The 22,263-nt window shown below is 38.1% G+C and overlaps 1 protein-coding gene across 3 annotated transcripts in view; it reads left to right on the top strand.

Moving 5' to 3' along the window:
• plxnb2b (plexin b2b) overlaps positions 1-22,263 on the top strand; it is a 177,687-nt gene that overhangs the window by 126,803 nt on the left and 28,621 nt on the right. For all 3 annotated transcript variants that reach the window (XM_039666063.2, XM_039666062.2, XM_039666060.2), the window contains 11 exons: positions 2,894-4,008; positions 5,659-5,847; positions 10,500-10,625; positions 11,146-11,246; positions 13,260-13,386; positions 13,909-14,065; positions 15,083-15,194; positions 15,616-15,727; positions 19,465-19,566; positions 20,617-20,709; positions 20,987-21,074. In XM_039666063.2, coding sequence (XP_039521997.2) covers positions 2,896-4,008; positions 5,659-5,847; positions 10,500-10,625; positions 11,146-11,246; positions 13,260-13,386; positions 13,909-14,065; positions 15,083-15,194; positions 15,616-15,727; positions 19,465-19,566; positions 20,617-20,709; positions 20,987-21,074 — 2,320 coding nt within the window. In that variant the 5' untranslated portion in view covers positions 2,894-2,895. The remainder of the gene's footprint in view (positions 1-2,893; positions 4,009-5,658; positions 5,848-10,499; positions 10,626-11,145; positions 11,247-13,259; positions 13,387-13,908; positions 14,066-15,082; positions 15,195-15,615; positions 15,728-19,464; positions 19,567-20,616; positions 20,710-20,986; positions 21,075-22,263) is intronic.

Here is a 22,263-nt window from a genome sequence, read left to right as displayed (position 1 = left end):
GATATTCTGTGGATTTCTAAGGAGTTCTGTGGTTTATATGGTGAGGTTACCAGTGTCTATTATCGGGTTTCCGGGGTTTACTATGTAGTTCAAACCATGTTATAAGGAGTTTCTAAGCATGGGTGAATAAGCATTGTCATCAGTGAATAACATCAGTCTTGAATCTTGTATTAGTCGAGTTCTGGTTGGTTGTTAGGGTGCTCTGGGGGTTTCCATTGTGTTTTAGATGATTGCTAGGGTGTTTTGAGTCATCACTATATTGTTGTAAGGATGTCAAATGGGGGATTCTATGGCATTTTATGTGGTGTCTATTATTGCTAGGTGTTCCGGGTCACTAGAGTGTTGGTGGGATGTTCTAGGGGGTGTTCTGAATGGTTGATACTGTTCTATGGAGTTAATATAGTGTTTTGAATTATTGAAATTGTGTTTTGGGGGGGTTTCTAGGGTGTTCAAATGAGTTTCCAACGATTTTGTGGTTTCTAGTGTGTTGGTTGCTAATGTTTTCTTGGGGGCTTCTAGGGTGCTTTGTTTGTTTTATTTGGTATTCTTTGAGGTTTCTGGGCTTACTGTGGTTTCTATGTGGTTTATATGGTGTTTTTCTATGGGGTTTCTAGGGTGTTTTGTGGTTTCTAGTGTGTGGTTGTCAAGGTTCTATGTACCCTGGTTTGGGACAAAACTTTGGTAACATGAAAGATTGCGTCGTCACATTAAGTCTGGTTAGGACACAGTGTAAGAGATTTTTTTTAATTATTATTATTACTACTTTAATTATTATTTTACTAAAAAAAAACACGCATGGCTTGAGCTTTTATTCATGTTCCTAGAGCCCACCTTAAGCATGGGCAATAGTAGTAAAAGTGTTTGCCCTTGCAAGCGCTACTAATTGACATCTACTTGCTTAACCATGAAATCAACACCCCAACAAATAGGATTTGAATTCTGCGTTTTGTCATTTTTGTTAATCGAGACAGACGGCTAAGTTTTCTCCAAGGCTACTCTCCGCACTGACGGCCATAACGGAATTAATGGACGCAGGCCAGTGTGTCTTGACCTTCTGTCCTGCATTACGAACACACATGTCAGGGTAATTGGATCCCTGAAGATATATTTGTGATTCTTAAGCGAAGTCTCTGTCGCTGATCTATACGTCCACGTCCCATTTCCTTTGTGTCCATGAGCTCAGTATTGAGTTAGAGCTGCTGAAATGTCCTTTCAGGTCTAGCGCTGTCAGTAAATGCTGTCATTTGTCTTCTTAGATTAGAGGTTAAATATTATATGATTCCTTTCAAGCACCTGCAGGCAGATGCATTGAGATGGTCTTTGCTCCTATAGTGCTCTTAAACCCAATCCCATTGTAAAGATGGCTCTTTCACAGCTCAGGAAAGTTGGAGTTCTAATTTCAACATCAACTTTCTTTGGATGTTTCTCCTCATAATCCTCGAACATGAAAACAAAACTGTTGACAGAAAAAGTTGATACAGAAGACTTTCGGACAAAGTCAAATTATCTCTCCGCTTAGTCTACTAACTTTCTGAGACAAACAGTTGAGAGATTGGACATCATATTTGTTATGTTTCTCCGCTACAGGGTCAGTCACTCCTCAGACAAAGCAAAAGTCTCAATTTGCTCTCAATTTAATTTGTTTGCCGTCTAGAAGAAACATTTGAGATATTACAGAGATGTCAAAGAAGCAAAAGTCTCCATTTGCTTTCCATCAAGCCTCATTGGTGATTTTTCTCTCCTATAGAGTCAGTCGCACATTCAAAGCAAAAGCCTCAAGTTTCTGTCCATGTAATCTCTTTGCTGTTTAACAATTGAGACATTAAAAAAGTGTGTTATTCTTCCCAACAGGATCAGTCACGCCTTCACATTCAAACGTCGTTTTACTGTCTTGGAGAAACAATTGAGACATTGCAGAGATCTCATTGGTGATTATTGGTCACACTTTGGCATCTACACCTGAGTTCACCTAAACTAGTTCTGAAACAAATTATACAAGAGCAAAAACGTCCTTAGGAAACAGTAAAAGAGCAACAACCCACTTCCCGTAAAGAGAGCAAATAACGTGAACCAATTTAAGCCACCATTCTAAATTAAAAAGAATTGTTTAAGGGTATGAACTAAAAAGGGCAGCTACATTTATGTGAAGAAATGGAATTTGTAATAAATGAGCTTTGTGATCAGCTGGGAGAAGGGAGAAAAGATGAAAACTGCCAATAGAGGGGCAGGGGTTTTTATGTAAATGAATGTGAGAGCTGAAATTAACTCAACCCTCAGGGCGAGTACGTTATCACTTTGCAGCGTCGATGGAACTCCAGGGAATGCCAGGTTAACATCATAAAACAGCAGCCCAGGTTTGAGCTTCGTTAGGCTTTATAATTTGAAGAACGTTTTTTCCGAAGGGATGAATGGGCAGCGATTGAGCACCCTGGTCAAGCCAACCTGTAGTAACCTTCACTAACTGTTGTATCCATAATGCGTTTGTGCCCTAACTTTGTGCACTGACTATTTTGCTGCTTGCTAGGATGTTCTGAGGGGTTGCTATGTTGTTCTAGGGAGTTTCTGTGATGTTCTGGGTGGTGTCTAGGGTGTTCTGGGTTAAGGTTAGGATGTTTTAGTAGGTTTTTGGAGTATTCTGGGTGGTTTTAACCACCAATTGGGTTCTAGAACGTATGGCAATTGTAATAGTGATGTCTAACTTCTTTTGATATATTGCATGTTCAGATATTCATAGAATGAAATATTCTGGGGCCATTACATTTTTGTAAAAAAAATGTAAAAAAAATGATCAAAAACACTGTTGGGGAAAGAGTTGACATCTTTATAGTCACTGACACCCCAACATCTGAACTTTGCAGAACTTTATCCTAATTCAAACTCTTTCTTTTTACAGCAATGGCCACCTGGTTACCAGCGGTCCTACTGGTGCTACAAGTAACCGCTGCATCCTCTGAAGAGCCCATACTCGAGTTTTCCACGGACACACCCATCAATAATGTGGCGTGGGACTCCCTGACCGGGCGTGTTTACCTCGGTGCGGTCAATGCTATTTATCAATTGGACTCTTCATTGAAGATTGAGGCCAGATCTGGAACGGGGCCCAAGAAAGATGCGAAGGGTTGCACACCTCCAGTGTCTACTTGCCAAGACCTGAAAGACACCAACAACACTAATAAACTGTTGTTGGTTCATTCGAATAACGGGTCGCTGATAGTCTGTGGGAGTTTATACCGAGGAATCTGCTCTCTGCTCAACCTCACCAACGTCAAAGAGCAGATATACTACAGCGACAGCAAAGGGGAGCGGACTTATGCTGCCAGCACCGAAGAGCACGTTTCGGTGGTGGGCGTCATGGCCACGCTGGAATTGGACGACAAACCGTTCGATGTCTTTTTGGTCGGGAAGGGCTACGGAAGCATGGACAGCTCGAAACTCATCAGCACCAGAATCGTGCAGAACTATCGCGACTGGGTCGTGTTCGAGAGCATCATCGAGGCGTCTACGGTCCAGGCAGTTCCCTTCGTGCCCAAGTACCTGCACGACTTCAAATTTGCCTTCAAAAATGACAACTTTGTCTATTTCCTCTTTTCGCGCACTCTCGGTGGAACGGACAACAAGAACTTTACTTTCGTCTCACGCCTCTGCGAGAACGACAATCACTACTATTCGTACACGGAGCTTCAGCTTAGTTGCGGCGACAAGAATCGCTACAATAAAGTCCAGGCCGCGTATTTGACCGAGCCGGGGAAAGAGCTGGCCCGGGTCATGTCTGATTCTGGAGAGTATGGGAATATCAGGGAATGGGATAAAGTCCTGTTTGTGGTGGCTAGCTCAGAGGATGGGGCCACTGAATCAGCTCTGTGTATGTACCCCCTTAAAAACATCAACCAGAAACTGTTGACCATCGTTACCGCTTGCTACACGGACAACGGCAAGATTGACGACCGATTAGTTGTGGAGAGTCCCTACTCATCCAGTACTAGCGAACTATGTATTGTCAAACACGATGTAAGTAGCAGCTTTTCTTATCATTGATCAATGACACAATTGCATGTTTTGAAGCTGAAAACATAATTGTGTCATGAAAACTCTTTGAAAGATTGGCATGTTAAAGGTTATGGTAATGTTAAGGTATTTGGTCTTGGCAGAACAGATATGTTATGCCACTGCTGCATAGCAAGTACAACAGTCATTGCTGTGAGGATGTAAAGGCCCGTACACACCAGGACGAATATCAGCGCGCGTTATTCGTCAGCGTTTTTCAACACAAGTTTTTTGTGTTCACATCCAAGCGATTTTCGCTGACGATGAGCTGAGTGAACAAGTAAATTCATTCCCTGACATTAGATGGCGCCAGAAAAGTTTTCTTTTATCAAGATGTTTGTAGTCCCTGTCACGTTTGTCATAGTTCGTTATGTTCTTGCACCATCATCTTGCCTTGCATCTTCCTCGTCTTATTTCTTCCTGGCGGTGTAGTGTAGACAGCGACGCGTATATCTTCTGCGCCTTTGCATATGTGTGCTCGGCAAGACCGTTTTGTGTTTGAGCGCCCCCAAGTTGTGTTTTACTGTAACTTCAGAAGCTTCAAACACGTGAGCAAAAGTGGCAATCTCATTGGTTGGATAGTTTTTGACGCGGCGCGTCAAACTAAAAAAAACGAACCCGAGGCGTTTTTTAAAAAAAATGACGCTTTTACGCGTGGTATTTTACGCGTTGGTGTGAACTCTCACATTGGCGCCCATTGTTTAGTCACGAGGCGTTAAACGTTGGCGAATAACGTGCGCGAAATTCGTCCCGGTGTGTACAGGCCTTAAGACATGTAGCTGCTGCACATGTAACATATATGAAATAACCCCCGAAGAAGATCTATACAGGTGGAGCTGGGGAAGGTGGAGGGTTTCTGAAAGCGCTGCAGACTGAGAACAGCAACATTACCGGTTATATTTGTTTAAATGTTGAGCCGCCACTCATTGGCCGTTGAATGATAGGTATTTCTTTGCAGTTTAACAACTAACAATGTTAAGCTTTTTTTAATTGACCCAAAAGTGTTTGTATTATGAGCCTCTACTAAATATTGAAATATCTGTTAATGGTTTTAAAAGGACATGGAATGTCCGAAGTGAATTTTTTTATCATTCTGCTTCGACAGCCGTCATTTATTTGCAAATAAAGAAAAATGGAAATTTTTCCCTCAAACATATGAATGAATATAGTGTTTCGCTTTATATTGGATACGTTTTTCTTGCTAATTTGTATAATATATCAAACATATTAGTATAATAAACTAATATGTTTATATTACAAATAATATGTTGATTAGTATAATAAACTAATATGTAACTTGCTTATCTGTGTTTAATTTTTTTCCTGAACATATTCCATTATACTTTTAGGAAACTGCTGCTACTTTTGTGCTTAACATACAGCATCCGAAAAGTAGAGATACAAAATGTGCTCTTGTGCAAAATGTTTTACTTCTGAGATGTTTCGAAAGAAAATACAAGAAAACATTTAGACGTTGTAAAAAAAAATATATCTTGGAGCCAGAGCAAATTATATTTTAATGAAAGCTTAAGAAGACAGTAAGTGCAGGAACATATATTTAAAAAGTACATTTAGTACATTTTATGTATATGTGTCTGTTTCCCTATCTTGCAGAATAACATAGTGAACAAGTATAAGTGCGGAGCCGATTTTCTTCCATCTCCGTTGGCCAGTCGGCAGGAGTTTGCCTTGAAGGCCAATCCAGTCTTCATCAGGCAGAATTTGCTGACCGCAGTGGCTGTGGCTGTCGAGAACGATCACACCATTGCCTTTCTGGGCCACAATGCTGGAGGGGTGATCAAGGTGAGATAAGTTCTGTTATATTGAGGAAACTACATTCACAAGGTGCTCAAACCCTCATCTGAGGTGCTATAACCCATACACCGGTCTTGATGTTCATTAGTATCCTAGCAAGAATAACAATGCAATATAACATTTGAATGTGAACTATTCATTTAAAGGGATATTTCACCCAAGAATGAATATTTACTCACCCGGATGTCATTCTGAACCTGCATGGCTTTGTCTTCTGTGGAAGACAAATGATTAATGCTTCTGTTCAGTTATTTTCAATATAATGAAAGTAAATGAGGCCTGCTGCTGCCAAGCTTTTGAATGACAAAAAAAGTCATCATAAAACTATCAATCAATCAGTCTGTGTTTATTTATAGAGCACATTTAAACACAATCGAGGTGCTTTACAACGAATACAAGAATCACAATGAATTTAAGAAAAAAATAAACGAATTAAAAATCTGATTCTGGTTCTTGTAATTGACCGAATGCAGCAGCTTACTTATTATCCAATATTATCAGTAAATGACTTAACAGGAAAATTATTAACTTTGGCTGTTGTTCAGCTGAGGTCAGTTCGGTGTTGATTCAGTTCTTTTGCAAAGATCATCAATTATTAAGTTAATTTTATCTATAAAGCAGTTCTGTAAAAAAGGTCATCGTCCAGCTCAGTTTATTTCTCATACAACTGAGTCAGAAGAGTCAGAGCAATGATTTTGAATATTAAAAGCCTCAGTCCTAATTAATTATAATTGCACAGTAAAAAGCATGACGACGAGTACATGAAGATGAGTAAATCACACGAGGACAAGTACATGAGGGCTAGTAAATGACACAATGAGGACAAGTACATGAGGATGAGTAAATGACACAATGAGGACGAGTAAATAATAGAATGAGGACGAGTACATGAGAACGAATAAATGAGACAACGAGGAGAGTAAATGTTAGAATGAGGACGAGTACATGACTCAATGAGGATGAGTAAATGACATATTGAGGACGCGTAAATGACACAATGAGGACGAGTAAATGACACAATGAGGAAGAGTAAATGACACAATGAGGAAGAGTAAATAATAGAATGAGGATGAGTAGATGAGGATGAGTAAATAACACAATGAGGACGAGTAAATGACACAGTGAGGACGAGTAAATAACACAGTGAGGACGAGTAAATAACACAATGAGGACGAGTAAATGACACAGTGAGGATGAGTAAATGACACAATGAGGATGAGTAAATGACACAGTGAGGACGAGTAAATGACACAGTGAGGACGAGTAAATGACACAGTGAGGACGAGTAAATGACACAATGAGGACGAGTAAATGACACAGTGAGGACGAGTAAATGACACAGTGAGGACGAGTAAATGACACAGTGAGGACGAGTAAATGACACAGTGAGGACGAGTAAATGACACAGTGAGGACGAGTAAATGACACAGTGAGGACGAGTAAATGACACAGTGAGGACGAGTAAATGACACAGTGAGGACGAGTAAATGACACAGTGAGGACGAGTAAATGACACAATGAGGACGAGTAAATGACACAGTGAGGACGAGTAAATGACACAGTGAGGTCGAGTAAATGACACAGTGAGGACGAGTAAATGACACAGTGAGGACGAGTAAATGACACAGTGAGGACGAGTAAATGACACAATGAGGACGAGTAAATGACACAGTGAGGACGAGTAAATGACACAGTGAGGACGAGTAAATGACACAGTGAGGACGAGTAAATGACACAATGAGGACGAGTAAATGACACAGTGAGGACGAGTAAATGACACAGTGAGGTCGAGTAAATGACACAGTGAGGACGAGTAAATGACACAGTGAGGACGAGTAAATGACACAGTGAGGACGAGTAAATGACACAGTGAGGACGAGTAAATGACACAGTGAGGACGAGTAAATGACACAGTGAGGACGAGTAAATGACACAGTGAGGACGAGTAAATGACACAGTGAGGTCGAGTAAATGACACAGTGAGGACGAGTAAATGACACAGTGAGGACGAGTAAATGACACAGTGAGGACGAGTAAATGACACAGTGAGGACGAGTAAATGACACAGTGAGGACGAGTAAATGACACAGTGAGGACGAGTAAATGACACAGTGAGGTCGAGTAAATGACACAGTGAGGACGAGTAAATGACACAGTGAGGACGAGTAAATGACACAGTGAGGACGAGTAAATGACACAGTGAGGACGAGTAAATGACACATTGAGGACGAGTAAATGACACAGTGAGGACGAGTAAATGACACAGTGAGGACGAGTAAATGACACAGTGAGGACGAGTAAACGACACAGTGAGGACGAGTAAATGACACAGTGAGGACGAGTAAATGACACAGTGAGGACGAGTAAATGACACAGTGAGGTAGAGTAAATGACACAGTGAGGTCGAGTAAATGACACAGTGAGGTCGAGTAAATGACACAGTGAGGACGAGTAAATGACACAATGAGGACGAGTAAATGACACAGTGAGGACGAGTAAATGACACAGTGAGGACGAGTAAACGACACAGTGAGGACGAGTAAATGACACAGTGAGGACGAGTAAATGACACAGTGAGGACGAGTAAATGACACAGTGAGGACGAGTAAATGACACAGTGAGGTCGAGTAAATGACACAGTGAGGTCGAGTAAATGACACAGTGAGGACGAGTAAATGACACAATGAGCACGAGTACATGACACAGTGAGGACGAGTAAATGACACAATGAGGACGAGTAAATGACACAGTGAGGACGAGTAAATGACACAGTGAGGACGAGTAAATGACACAATGAGGACGAGTAAATGACACAGTGAGGACGAGTAAATGACACAGTGAGGTCGAGTAAATGACACAGTGAGGACGAGTAAATGACACAGTGAGGACGAGTAAATGACACAGTGAGGACGAGTAAATGACACAGTGAGGACGAGTAAATGACACAATGAGGACGAGTAAATGACACAGTGAGGACGAGTAAATGACACAGTGAGGTCGAGTAAATGACACAGTGAGGACGAGTAAATGACACAGTGAGGACGAGTAAATGACACAGTGAGGACGAGTAAATGACACAGTGAGGACGAGTAAATGACACATTGAGGACGAGTAAATGACACAATGAGGACGAGTAAATGACACAGTGAGGACGAGTAAATGACACAGTGAGGACGAGTAAACGACACAGTGAGGACGAGTAAATGACACAGTGAGGACGAGTAAATGACACAGTGAGGACGAGTAAATGACACAGTGAGGACGAGTAAATGACACAGTGAGGTCGAGTAAATGACACAGTGAGGTCGAGTAAATGACACAGTGAGGACGAGTAAATGACACAATGAGCACGAGTACATGACACAGTGAGGACGAGTAAATGACACAGTGAGGACGAGTAAATGACACATTGAGGTCGAGTAAATGACACAGTGAGGACGAGTAAATGACACATTGAGGTCGAGTAAATGACACAGTGAGGTCGAGTAAATGAAACAGTGAGGACGAGTACATGACACAGTGAGGACGAGTACAGAGCTGCCAACTTTTGAGTTTAGCTTGGCGTGAGACTTCTCCAATGTGGAGGGGGGGTTTTGGCTGCACATGTAAGGTCTCTCACTCGCTTACCTCTCTGCCGTCGTGTGCGTGCACGGAGCTCAACATCTGTCTCGCATGCTCGCTCGCTCTAGATTACAGGATATTTTAACTCATTTGCGGTAAAACTAGTCGATCACAAGTGTCTCAACAGGTAGATCTATACATAAACTCATCTTTCAGGCATTTCACCGACCGGTTTTACACTTCAGCGTGAGAAATCGGGGGTGTGGCGTGAGAGCGTGAGAATTGGCTCAATCGCATAAGTCTCACGCTGAATGCGTGAGAGTTGGCAGCCCTGGATGAGTACATGAGGATGAGTAAATGACACACTACTCATTTTTGAGTGAACTAACCCTTTAAACTAACTTTTCCCCAATGTAAAAATAACCAAAAAGTGACAGTCTGTAGGAGGACGTGCAACAAGAGCAGAATGTTAGGCATTGTTAAAGAAATGTTGAGGAAACGAACATCCCTGGAAATTTGAGACAACCAATTAGCCAACCGCTACAAGCAGCTAGCTACCTGATGTCACACACCTGAATTAGCAGGCGTGTCACAAAGCTGGAGTTTAGGCTTTGGCAGGTGAGGGAACTGGTGGGTGAACGTGGCGAATCTCTGACAGCGGGATGAAAGAGAAAAAGATATCACTGACGAAACCTCTCGCTACCACAGACACAACTAAACCTTGTTAGACATTATATTAGAAATAATGAACAGCTCGCTCAACTTGAGTCCAATTCTTACACTCAAATAAAAAGGCTTTGTGAGAGCTGATTATTTGCAGGACAGACAGATGAAATTGAGCGATAGATGGATAAAAACCAGTCCGGATGCAGGATTTTGTGAGTTCCCTGTGAATGGAGCTGGTTTTATGCTCATTATGTGGCTTGTAGGCAGTTCATTGAGGGTTGACACGTTGTCAGGTGTGGCTCAGGTGCGCTAGGGGGTTTTGTGTGGTCTGTAAATATGACAGATGTGTTCTTTCCTGTGCTCGACTCTTTAATTGTGTGTTTCTCTGTGTCTATTGTTCTCTCTTTACCCAGGTACATTTGTCAAGCGTACCAGAGGCGTATAACCCCGGTCCAGACTACAAAACCAGCGGCTATGTAAATAAGAACCTTTTCTTTGACAAAACCAAGGCGCACTTGTACATCACCACTGAGAAAAAGGTACGAGGCTGGAGTCATTTATCACAGACGGTGTGCTCAGTAGCTCTTTGATTATCGCCGCCTCAACCTCAGGAAACGCATGATTGCACCTATCGGAGCGCCTTTTATTGTTACCAAAATATACATTGTATTTTTTTTAATGCAATTTGAAGGCATTGGTATAGTGTACGTCTTGCTGAGTCTATGACCTTTCAGTGATGTAATTGCAGTGTTTATGAGGCGGTGATGTATTGAAACCATTCATGCTTTCTTGTTTGTCGTTTTCTCTGTAATTTTCTGCAATTAATTCAGCTTGAACCACTTCACATACAGGCTTTGTTTGGATCAGTTCATTTCAGTATAAACTTTATACTTTTCAAGAAACTACCTTACTTTTTTACTTTTTTTAAAAACAGCGGTGGCATCGTTATAATTTGTCTATTGAATTGTGATTGGTTTTTCATTGCATTCTTAGATGCTGATTGGCCTGTTCCGCATTCCAGCTTTATTTGAATCATTTTATGATTTTGTGGTTCTGCAGATCAGGAAGGTGCCCGTACAGGCCTGCCATCTGAAGACGGACTGCCAGACCTGCGTGACTCAGAGAGATCCATACTGTGGCTGGTGTGTCCTGGAGGGAAGGTACCTAAGGGGGATTTTGTTTCACATTTTTAAAATAGTGCTTATGTCTTTGGCATCCTGCTGCTCATATGGAAGAAAAGGTGTTTAATCCAGCAATTAAACCCTATTTCTCCATCTCTCACTGTTTTCCTGTCTATCCCCACTGTACTTACCAAATAGTATATATATATATATTTATATTTATAGTTATATTTATATTTATCAAAACAAAAATGCAGCAATATGTATCATGGATGGTGACAATCTGTATTGTGTATATAGTTCCCCCAATATAGGAGTTTTAGTGTCAGTACTACATTAAACTACTATATATAATGTTGATTATAATGTATAAAAAATGCAATGGGGGAATATTCATGGGTCCCGATAATGCGAAATGTCTGATGTTACCAGTAAAAAGTGACCTACATTTATTTTAATTTTATCTAGTCGGTGAAAGTGTGCAAGAGTGCAAGCATATTCGTCTAAAATAGTTCCCTATTTTTAGCTTCAGAATCATGAATATTGTTATTCTGGTGTCACATTGTCCTTGTGTCCACAATTCTTGTTACAAGCACCAAGTCCAAACCTATTCATTTTAAACCTACAATGTAATATCAAATTTAGCATTTTAATCAACAGTACCTTTTATGTCTTGTAATAATATCGTATTGTGAGCTCAGTATCGTGATATGTATCGAATCGTGACATGAGGATATCGTTACACGTAGTAGTGTGTGTGTGTGTGTGTGTGTGTATACACTCACCTAAAGGATTATTAGACTGTACACCTGTTCAATTTCTCATTAATGCAATTATCTAATCAACCAATCACATGGCAGTTGCTTCAATGGTAGAGTTGCTTCAATGGTAGAGTCTACATTCAGATGGTAGAGTCAGAGTTTGGTGTAAACAGAATGAGAACATGGATCCATCATGCCTTGTTACCACTGTGCAGCTGGTGGTGGTGGTGTAATGGTGTGGGGGATGTTTTCTTGGCACACTTTAGGCCTCTTAGTGCCAATTGGGCATCGTTTAAATGCCACGGCCTACCTGAGCGTTGTTTCTGACCATGTCGAAGGCGAAAGGCGAAGGCTAAAGGGGGTCAAACACAGTTTTAATATGGTGTTTCTAATAATCCTTTAAGTGAGTGTATATTTCAGCCATTGAAAAAGTTCCCTACAATTCAAGTCAAATTTATAGCAAGCCAAAAGAAAAACCTAAGACATCTGCTGTAAACGTTATGACCTTGCTTTCTGTAAGATTCCCACAATAACAATAACGCGCTACTGTTGAAAGTAAAGTTAAAAGCAAAATATGGTCACTCTGACAAACACTGTACTCAATCCAAACACTGTACAACATGAAGAAAGGGTCTTTCTCCAGCACTTGATTCAAATAAACATGCGGTCCACGTGGATGGGCTAAAGAAAAGCAAGCAGCCGGCTTAGTAAAATTTATGTTTCTTATATATATTTAAATATACTTTTATATTTATTTCATAATATTGTGTAATATATATATATATATATATATATATATATATATATATATATTAGGACTGTCAAACGATTAATCGCGATTAATCACATCCAAAATAAAAGTTTGTGTTTACATAATATATGTCGGTGCACTGTGTATATTTATTTTATGTATATAAATACACACACATGCTTTTATATATTTTAGAAATATTTTCATGTATGTACTGTATATAGATGTATATATAATTTATAATATGTATAAATATAAATATTCTATATAAATGATATTTTTTTATTAAATATACATGCATATACATATACAAACTTTTATTTTGGATGCGATTAATTGCGATTAATCGTTTGACAGCCCTAATATATATATATATATTACAATTTAACTAATTGGATTACTGATTCTTATTCTATTATTTACAGAATACAAAAATGCAATGTAAAGACAATGCTGTTTTCCCTGAAGTGTTGTATTTTAATATTGTTGTATTTAATTGCACGAGAAGCGTTCTGTTTTAATGCGTTATTGATTGTGTAGATGCACCAGGCGATCGGAGTGCAGTCGTGCAGAGGAAAAGAACGGGTGGCTGTGGAGTCCAAACCAACAGTGTGTGAAAATCGTCTCTTTCCACCCGCCAAATCTCAGCTGCTTGAAGTCCCAGCAGGTACTAGCCCGGGTGTCGCGGACACAATTACCAGAGTCTTATTTTTAAACCAGACTGCTCAGCACTGATTATGAGAAAAGCTGAGCATGACTCCCACACAATGAGGCCATATTGGTGAACAGACGGTGAAAACACAATGGGCGCTGATGGCACGTTTAGAATTCTGTTCTAAAGGTGCTGCGGTTGTGTTTTGCACTTCATTGCAATACGTTCTCTGATTTGTATTAACTGGTCCATTCTAGCGGTTTTATTGAGAGAAATGTTTAGAAGTTATTTGTAAAAGAATATTCTTATGGAATGACGAGATTTATTCAAAGTTTGGAAATTTGATCTTATGAAGCTATAGCCTAGAGGTTCCACCTCAACACATTGAGCTTCTTTCTCAAACCCATAATATTTTAATTGGATTGCACGGAACAAACCTAACCAGTCATCTCCTTATAATATGTATTATTATATGTACATTATTTCTCTCATATCAGCACAACTGTGTGAGTTCAGAGTTTGTCAAATGTCCCTCAGGTTGAGATAAACGTCCGATCGCTGCCGATCCTCAGAGACTCGGACCGGATCCACTGTGTCTTTGGCTCTTACACCAGCGGCGGCAGGATGGTGGACGGCAGAATCAGTTGCCGTTTACCTGAACCGCCGCTTATACCCTCGACACCTGCACACCAAGGTACGGTACATCACTCGACAGTCGTCACAACACGAGATCTAAACGGCCTTTTGCAGTTTTACACACTCTCTGCACACTGTTTACACTGTTAATGTTTATTTTAGTTAGTTATTCTATAAAGAATTTTAGTTACTGGTATATATTTGGTATACTGGTGTGTGTGTATATATATATATATATATATATATATATAGTTATTTTATAAAGAATTATTTTTAAATATTTATTTCATTATTTTATTTATTGTTTGGCTATATATAAAGTAGCATTTTAAAACAGTAGCATTTTAAAAGCATTAGTTTAAATTAATGAATATATATATATTTTTTATACATGTTTATTTTATTTAATATATTTATATTTATTTTTTATCATTTATAAAAACAATTTATTGCTCACAATAAATAAATATTCTTTTATTCCTATTGCTTATTGTTTTTTATTTAATTAAAATGTAATTATTTATTTGTTTATTTATTTATTGTTTGTCATTATATAATTTAGCAAGTTTGTAAAGCAGGTTTAAATTAAATAAATAACACATTATATAATCAAACAAACGTTCATTTTATATGAGTTTTTAAAATTATTTATTTTTATTTATCTTATTTTATTATTTTTATTTACACGTTTTTTCAAAATCAAATGCTTTTATTTATTTTGACAATCAAAAAGAGATACTGTTGCACTCCACATCTGTCAAGCTACAAAAATCACCATTAAAAAGCCCATATGACTGGAGCTGTCCGACTTGTGAACTCCATATGAGTTCAAATCAGCCTGTTCCTCATGTAAAGCTTTGGGATTTAGTTCATATAGTCATAAGAACCACTTTTATGGTGCTTTTATTCGATTTAGGTTTCTTGGACCAAATATAGATCATGATTTAGTGTTTCATGACCATTTTTTTATCCTCTCGCTGAACCTCAGGTTGTTTTTGCTACTGTATCTTTAAGACATCTATGTGCAGATGACCTTTGCTGTGATTGGCTGATCTGACCCCCTGTGTCTGTGTAGATTTCGTGGCGGTTCCGGTCTACATCGCTGTGAACAGTAGCGTGGCGGTCGCGTCCGGCGAGTACAAGTTCTACAACTGCGCAGCGGCAGTCCGGAAAGCAGAAAACACACCGTACGTTTGCTGTCTCTCCTTCTATTGTCAGCGAGTGTGTGTGTGTGTGTGTCCGCTTTGTGCTGACACCACTATGTGTATAATGAATACGAGCATCTGTAACGATGAGGTTTACTCATAAATTGTAATGCATCACTGAAGCTGGAATTGAATTTGCTTCTATAGAGACTTGCTTACGTTTTTTTTTTCTCCAAGAGCAGGAAATTGCTTTCGTTTCTCATTCATTCATCACACATGAAAGTCGATCTCTCATCTCTTTTTTCCCCTTCTCCTTGTGTTTTTTAAGAGCTCTGGGACATTGCTGATGAATGAGTATTATTTGAAGTGCACTGGGACTATATGTTTTTACTCCAAACATTTACACTGATGAAAAATGTAACTAGAACGCTCCGTTTTAATGGTTGTGCGTGTTTCTCCGCAGATGCACTTCCTGTGTGAGCAGCGCTTGGGGATGTCAGTGGAACATTGCGGCTCACACCTGCACGGATCTGAGCGACGCAGAAACCGGCGCCAATATAATCAAACCCAGACAGGTACTGTGAGGAGTCAAACGAGCTCACATGCAGCATTTTCTTTCTTTTTATCAGTAATTCACAGTTTAGACACGTGCACTGCCGATCAAAAGTTTGTTTTGAAAGAAAGAAAATTAATACTTCAATTCAGCAAAGATGTGAACATTGTAAACCCGAACAAGGTAGCAAAACTAAAAAATGTACGTGATCAGTTGCATCAACATTTTAAGAAATTCAAAGTTTGAGTAAGCAGACCTGGCAGATAAATACTCTTAACTTGAATTATTTGAGTAAGCTCGTTCATTCATTTAACTAAAGGAGTAGCTCACTTTTCAAAAAACTTTTGCTGATAATTTACTCACCCCCATGTCATCCAAGATGTCCATGTCTTTCTTTCTTCAGTCGAAAAGAAATTAAGATTTTGATGAAAACTTTCCAGGATTTTTTTCCATATAATAGACTTCAATGGGAACCAAACGGTTCAAGGTCCAAAAGACAGTTTCAGAGCAAACTGCAAACTGTTCAAAGGGCTTTAAATGATTCCAGACGACGAATAAGGGTCTCATCAAGTGAAATGATCGCTCATAAAAAAAAAACACACAAAGTTTAAGTTTTATAAGCTCAGAGCCTTGCTCTGTTCTGTTATGCGTGTTTGTGACTCTCCTATTCAAACTAGTTCATCAAAATGAACGAATCTTTTCCAGAGTCAACTCGTTCATTTCGTTCGTTGAATTAACCAAATGACGCGAAAAAAGAGTCTTTCATTTTGATAAACGAGTTCGAACAGGAGAGTCACAGACGTGCAGCACAGAACTTATAAAACTTAAACTTTGTTATTTATTTATTAAATGAGCGATCGTTTCGCTTGATAAGACCCTTATTCATTGTCTGGAATCGTTTAAAGCCCTTTCAACAGTTTGCAGTTTGCACTGAAAGTGTCTTTTGGACCTTGAACCGTTGGTTCCCATTCAAGTCCATTAAATGGAGAAAAATGCTGGAATGTTTTCATCAAAAACCTTAATTTCTTTTCCACTGAAGAAAGAAAGACATGGATATCTTGGATGACATGGGGGTGAGTAAATTATCAGCAAACGTTTTTTAAAAGTGAACTACTCCTTTAAAGGACAAGTCTGGTATTTTACACTTAAAGCCCTGTTTTAAGATTGATTAGATCTCAAAACAGGGCTTTTGGTCCCAAATTTCAATCTTAACCGTTCTATTTCATCAGAAACGAAATTTCTATCTCAACCGTTCTATTTCATCAGAAACAATCTTAAAAACAGGGCTTTAAGGGTAAAATACCGAACTTGTCCTTTAAAATTGTCATGTAATCTCAACTTAAATATTTTTAGTAGTGCAAACTTGGATACAATTAGCTAATTCAGGAAATGCTAACTTGTTAAAGGGTTAGTTCACCCAAAAATGAAAATTAAGTCATTAATTACTCACCCCCATGCTGTGCGACGCATGCGCGAGAAATCTAAGGAAGTCTCGTTTCAGGCCAACAAGGAAGAAAAGGAATAGTCGAATAAAGTCGTTATTTTTGTTTGTTTTTTCGCACAAAAAGTATTCTCGTCGCTTGATAAACTTATAGTTGAGCCACGGTAGTCACTTGGGATATTTAAACATTTTCTTCATTGACTTTCTGGGCCGTCAAGAGCCAGTCCCTTAGACAGCCAATGTGGTAGTTATACAGCTCTCAAATTTAATCAAAAATATCTTCATTTGTGTTCCGAAGACGAACGAAGGTCTTACGGGGTTGGTACAGCATGGGGGTGAGTAATTAATGACTTAATTTTCATTTTTGGGTGAACTAACCCTTTAATTGAATTATGGCTAAGCCACGCCCTCAAACGTAATGAGCCAATCACAGTGCGCAGCTAACCCAATACACTCGGACATTCTCTGCTTCCACGTTCATTGAAATGCGTTGCAGTTAGTCAGTTTTCATTCGTTTTTTCTTGTCATTTTAAGTTTAAAATGGTCAAACGGTGTGCATGGGGGGTTCACGCAACTCTGACACTAGGTTCCCGAGAGGCTGGGCGACGGTGTGTATTTCTTTTACCCTTTCCCAAGCCACATCTCAACCGAGATAAGTGTCTGCTCTGGATTAAGTTGTGCGGTAGACCACAACACCAACTAAACATGGATAAATTTAAACAAGGATGTCTACATCTTTTCTAAGTTTCTAAGTTTGTAAAAACCGAGACAACAAACGTTAACAATGTTGTGCTGAATGATTAGGTGAGGGCAACAATATGCAGTTTATCACGTTTACACTGTGACCTGTAAAGTTTTGCCTGGAGCTGAAGCTTTTCATCGACCTTCTCAACAATAAAATTATTAATATAACCCTCCAATGCATAGTTAAGGCCCTTTAGGTGACTTCGAGATGATATATAATCTTTCATTCTCCAAAAATCACCAATTTTCTCCTGGGAAATGTCTCCTACTGTGACAGCTGCCATAGCGCCTGTCCCTGAATGTTGACTGTTTTTCCGAGTGAAAGGAGGGGGCGTGGCTTAGCCATAGGTCAATTGGTAACACAGTGCTTTGATAGCATCAGCATAGCATATTAATCACTGAATGAGCATGACATTACAGATCGTTTAACATATATCTGTTCTCAAACCAAGCTTGTGCTCAGTTCATCACCATGAATACCATAAATTAACATAAATTAGCATAGACAAACATGAAACACTAAATCTCCCACTTAAGATTAATCTTGCACAGAAAAAAACTTTAACACTTTCTCTCCCTTAACATTGCCATGGCAAAGCATGCTTGGAAAAAAGAAATCCAAGCCCAGTTTCACTTAAAATTAAGTTTCTCTAAATTAAAAGAAAATTGAGTTCTGTGGACTCAAAAGAAGAAAGTTTTAAATGCTCATAAAAGTTAATTTAATAGAATTTAAGTTTGACCCTACTCAAATCAATTCATTATTTTGAACTAAATATTTTACTCAAAATGCAACAATTCAATCAGTTTGGATTCGGTTAGTTTATGTCTCAGATTATGTACACTCGTTTGGCTAGTTTCCATAGTCATCTCAAATGAAAAATAGTTTATTTATTCATTTGATAACCTTTTCTTTCAATAAGACCAGAAATGTGTGTTGGAAAAATAAAACGATTTTCTGAATGTCATTCTAACTTCATACAGGAAGTGTTTTAGCAAAATCTTGCAGATGTGGAAACGTGATAAAAATGACGTGTTTGAAAAAGCAGACATTGAATAAACGTCTTGGTGATGTATGTGTGCGATCAGCGGCATTGATTGGGCCGCTTTGATTAGTTTCATGCGATTCTCATCTTCAAACATCAGGTCCGACTGGTCCAGATATTTAATTTATTTATTTAAACCGTTTCTTGGAGCATAAAGTTATTGATATCCAGTGCCAGCAATTTCATAAATGGCCTCCACACTGTTTGATATTTGCTGTCACACGTGGCTGATGAAATGTGGACACAAAGTGAATGACTTTACTCTGAAAGTTTTAATGTGAAGCGTATTAGCTGAATCAGCACAGTGAAAAAAAACAAATGGATGGGGAAAAAAATGGATTATATGCAATTAAACACAGTCGCCAATGTCAGCGAGGATGTATTATATTTCAGCTGTAAATAAACGGTTTCATTCATGCACGTCATCGTGGTTAATGAGTTTTTCAGTTTCAAATGACGCTCGTTAATTTATGTTGGATGTAGATTAAGATTACCGTAGACAGATTTCTGCATCCTCTGTGTTTGTTCTAGAACAAGAGCTGTCCACGCTTCGAGAATCCGGATCCCATCCTTATCCCGGTCGGACACAAATCCCGGATCAGTTTTGAGGGCATTAATCTGGACCCGTACAGGGTGAGCTCAACTTCATGGCCTCCTTTTAACAGTATGACTTCTTCAAGGTCACTAGGGATAAAACAATTGATTTAAATAAAAAAAAATTAACTTAAAATAAACCATCAGTATTTTGTTCTCAGTGTCTTGTTTTCCGAAACAAAATTACAGTAACAGTTAAAATATGATCATTATAAGTAATCTAATTAGCTTTAAAACGATTAATCGCATCCAAAATAAAAGTTTGTTTACATAATTTATCTGTGTGTACTGTGTATAATTATTTTGTATATACAAGTACACACACATGCATGTATATTTAAGAAAACAATATTATTTATATATAAAATATTTATATTTATATATATAATATAAATTATATATAAATCTATATACAGAATATACATGAAAATATGTCTTAAATATATACAAGCATGTGTGTATTTATATATATAAATTATATATAATTATACACAGTGCACCCACATGTATGTAAACACAAACTTTAATTTTGGATGCGATTAATCGCGATTAATCGCGATTAATCGTTTAACAGCCCTTAAATAATATTAAATGCATTAAAATATATTAAATGTATTAAATAATTAATCAGCATATTGAAATTTGCTTCTAAAAGGCTCAAAATTCAAAGACTTTTATTTTTTTAAATAATAAAAAATATTTTTTATTTATATAATTAATCACACTAAAATAATATGCTTACTTAACAGCCCTAATATTAAGACTTGTTTTCAAATGATGCATCCATTGGAATTAATTTTAATTATTGTTATATATATAATTATATATACTATTTAATTTATTTATTTTTTAACTATGAAAAAATGGCATGTATTGTCATAAAGTCATTGTTTGCATCCAAATTTTGTCTTTTTTTACGGATGTCTTAATATGCGAGACAAATTCTGATTGAGAAAATTACTTTTGGCAGTCGATTCACAAACTGGTTATAGTTTTCCTCTAAAGTCCGACTTCTTCCATCATTTCCTGCCCTCTTACTAGTGAATAAAGTTGAACAAAGGTGATGTTTTCTGAATTGTGCCTCATTAGGATCGTGATTTCACCATCGGGACGGAGCTGATGAAGATTGAGGAAGATGTCAAGACAGAGTCGGGACCCTTCTACTCGTTCAGCGGATACGTGGTTAGCCTGAGTTTCTCTCTCTTTATTTTTCCTCATGTTGCCCAAGGCAATCTGTTGTTCCTGTACTGTACATCTTTTCACATACAAAACTCTTTCTAAATGATACACATCCAATTACCACCATGAAGATTCACCTCTACACTTCTCCAATGGCTCTGGTGGGAGTTTAAGATTACAGCTCCCCCTGTTGGAAAGTGTCCAGCCTGTAAATCACCTCTAGTCTTTAATGTGGAGGAGAGAACCGTCGTGTTGACTCACCCTTTCATCTCTCTTCCAGTTTTCCTTTGATAAAGCTCACGAGACCACCGTTCTGTTCCACGTAAGAGACAAACACACGAGAAAGAAGATCGACAGCAGTCTTAGTGGTAATCTCTCGCACTCGCTTTTCACTCACCCTCATGACTTTCTTTCTTCTGTGGAATGTAAAAGAATGTGATACTGATCAATAGTTGTTACCATAATCTATTATATTTTAGACACAATATTGTCTGTTTTTCATATTGTAAATGATGTGGAAATACATTCATGCTTCAATAAAGGCCTGTAAATATACAGTATCTAAATACCAACTGAAAGAAATCATGGCAGTTGAAGCCTAAACGTTTATGTGTAATAAACTGTATGTTGAATCCAAAAAATCCAAAAAATTTCCTTCTAAAGCTACCTTCTGTAATTTTTCTCATTTAACCCTCAGGTGCTCTTCGGTCATTTCTGACCGAAAAATTTTCTGTTTTCAATTTCTAAAAATCACAGCTTCATCGGAATGTTATGAAACTTTTATGGCATTATGTATGTGAATACAAAAAAAAATTGAGGTCATGATCCGAGCAGGCTAAGTGGTTAAAAATAGTCACACTTGTGGTCTTCGGTCAAAAATGACTGACCCATAGGAAATGAATGGGAAATTTACAAAAAAAAAATTCTCTGGATTTTTGTACGTGCAATCTACAAATCGGCCACAATTCTAAAAAAAAAAAAAGTACACTGCAGGAAAGGGGTGACACTCTACGACATCTAGAGTGCAAAACAGTCAAACCCACCCACACACACACACATACAAACACACTTTTATACACATACACACCAATAAATGTTGATTACAAAAAGTATGTTTTGAATTTTTAAAAATCACAGCTTCATCGGAATGTTACGAAACTTGGTAACTTTTATGGCATTATGTATGTGAACACACAAAAAAATTGAGGTCATGATATGAGCATGCCAAGTGGTCTTAAAAAAATAATCACACTTGTGGTCTTTGGTCAAAAATGACCCCATAGGAAATGAATGGGAAATTGACAAAAATTCACAAATTTTTATTTATTTATTTTTTTTACATTTTTTAAAATAAAAAATCGCTTTTGAGATTGTTTCAGCTATATATTCAAATCCACCAAAAAAAAAAACTGTTCATAAACAGCTGGGGAATTCACATGCTAATCTCCATAGAGAGCTGTACATGCCATCTAGTGGTTACACCATGATTCTACGCTTTTCTCTATACTGTAACCAGATGGTGCTAATTTTCTTCAAAAAATATATTTTTTTCTGAAG

The sequence above is a fragment of the Pimephales promelas genome, chromosome 25 (genome assembly GCF_988280905.1).
Source record: "Pimephales promelas chromosome 25, fPimPro1.hap1.1, whole genome shotgun sequence".
In the NCBI taxonomy this organism is placed as follows: Eukaryota; Metazoa; Chordata; class Actinopteri; order Cypriniformes; family Leuciscidae; genus Pimephales; species Pimephales promelas.
Note: the sequence above shows the minus strand (reverse complement) of the source record. Positions and strands in the feature narration are given on the sequence as shown.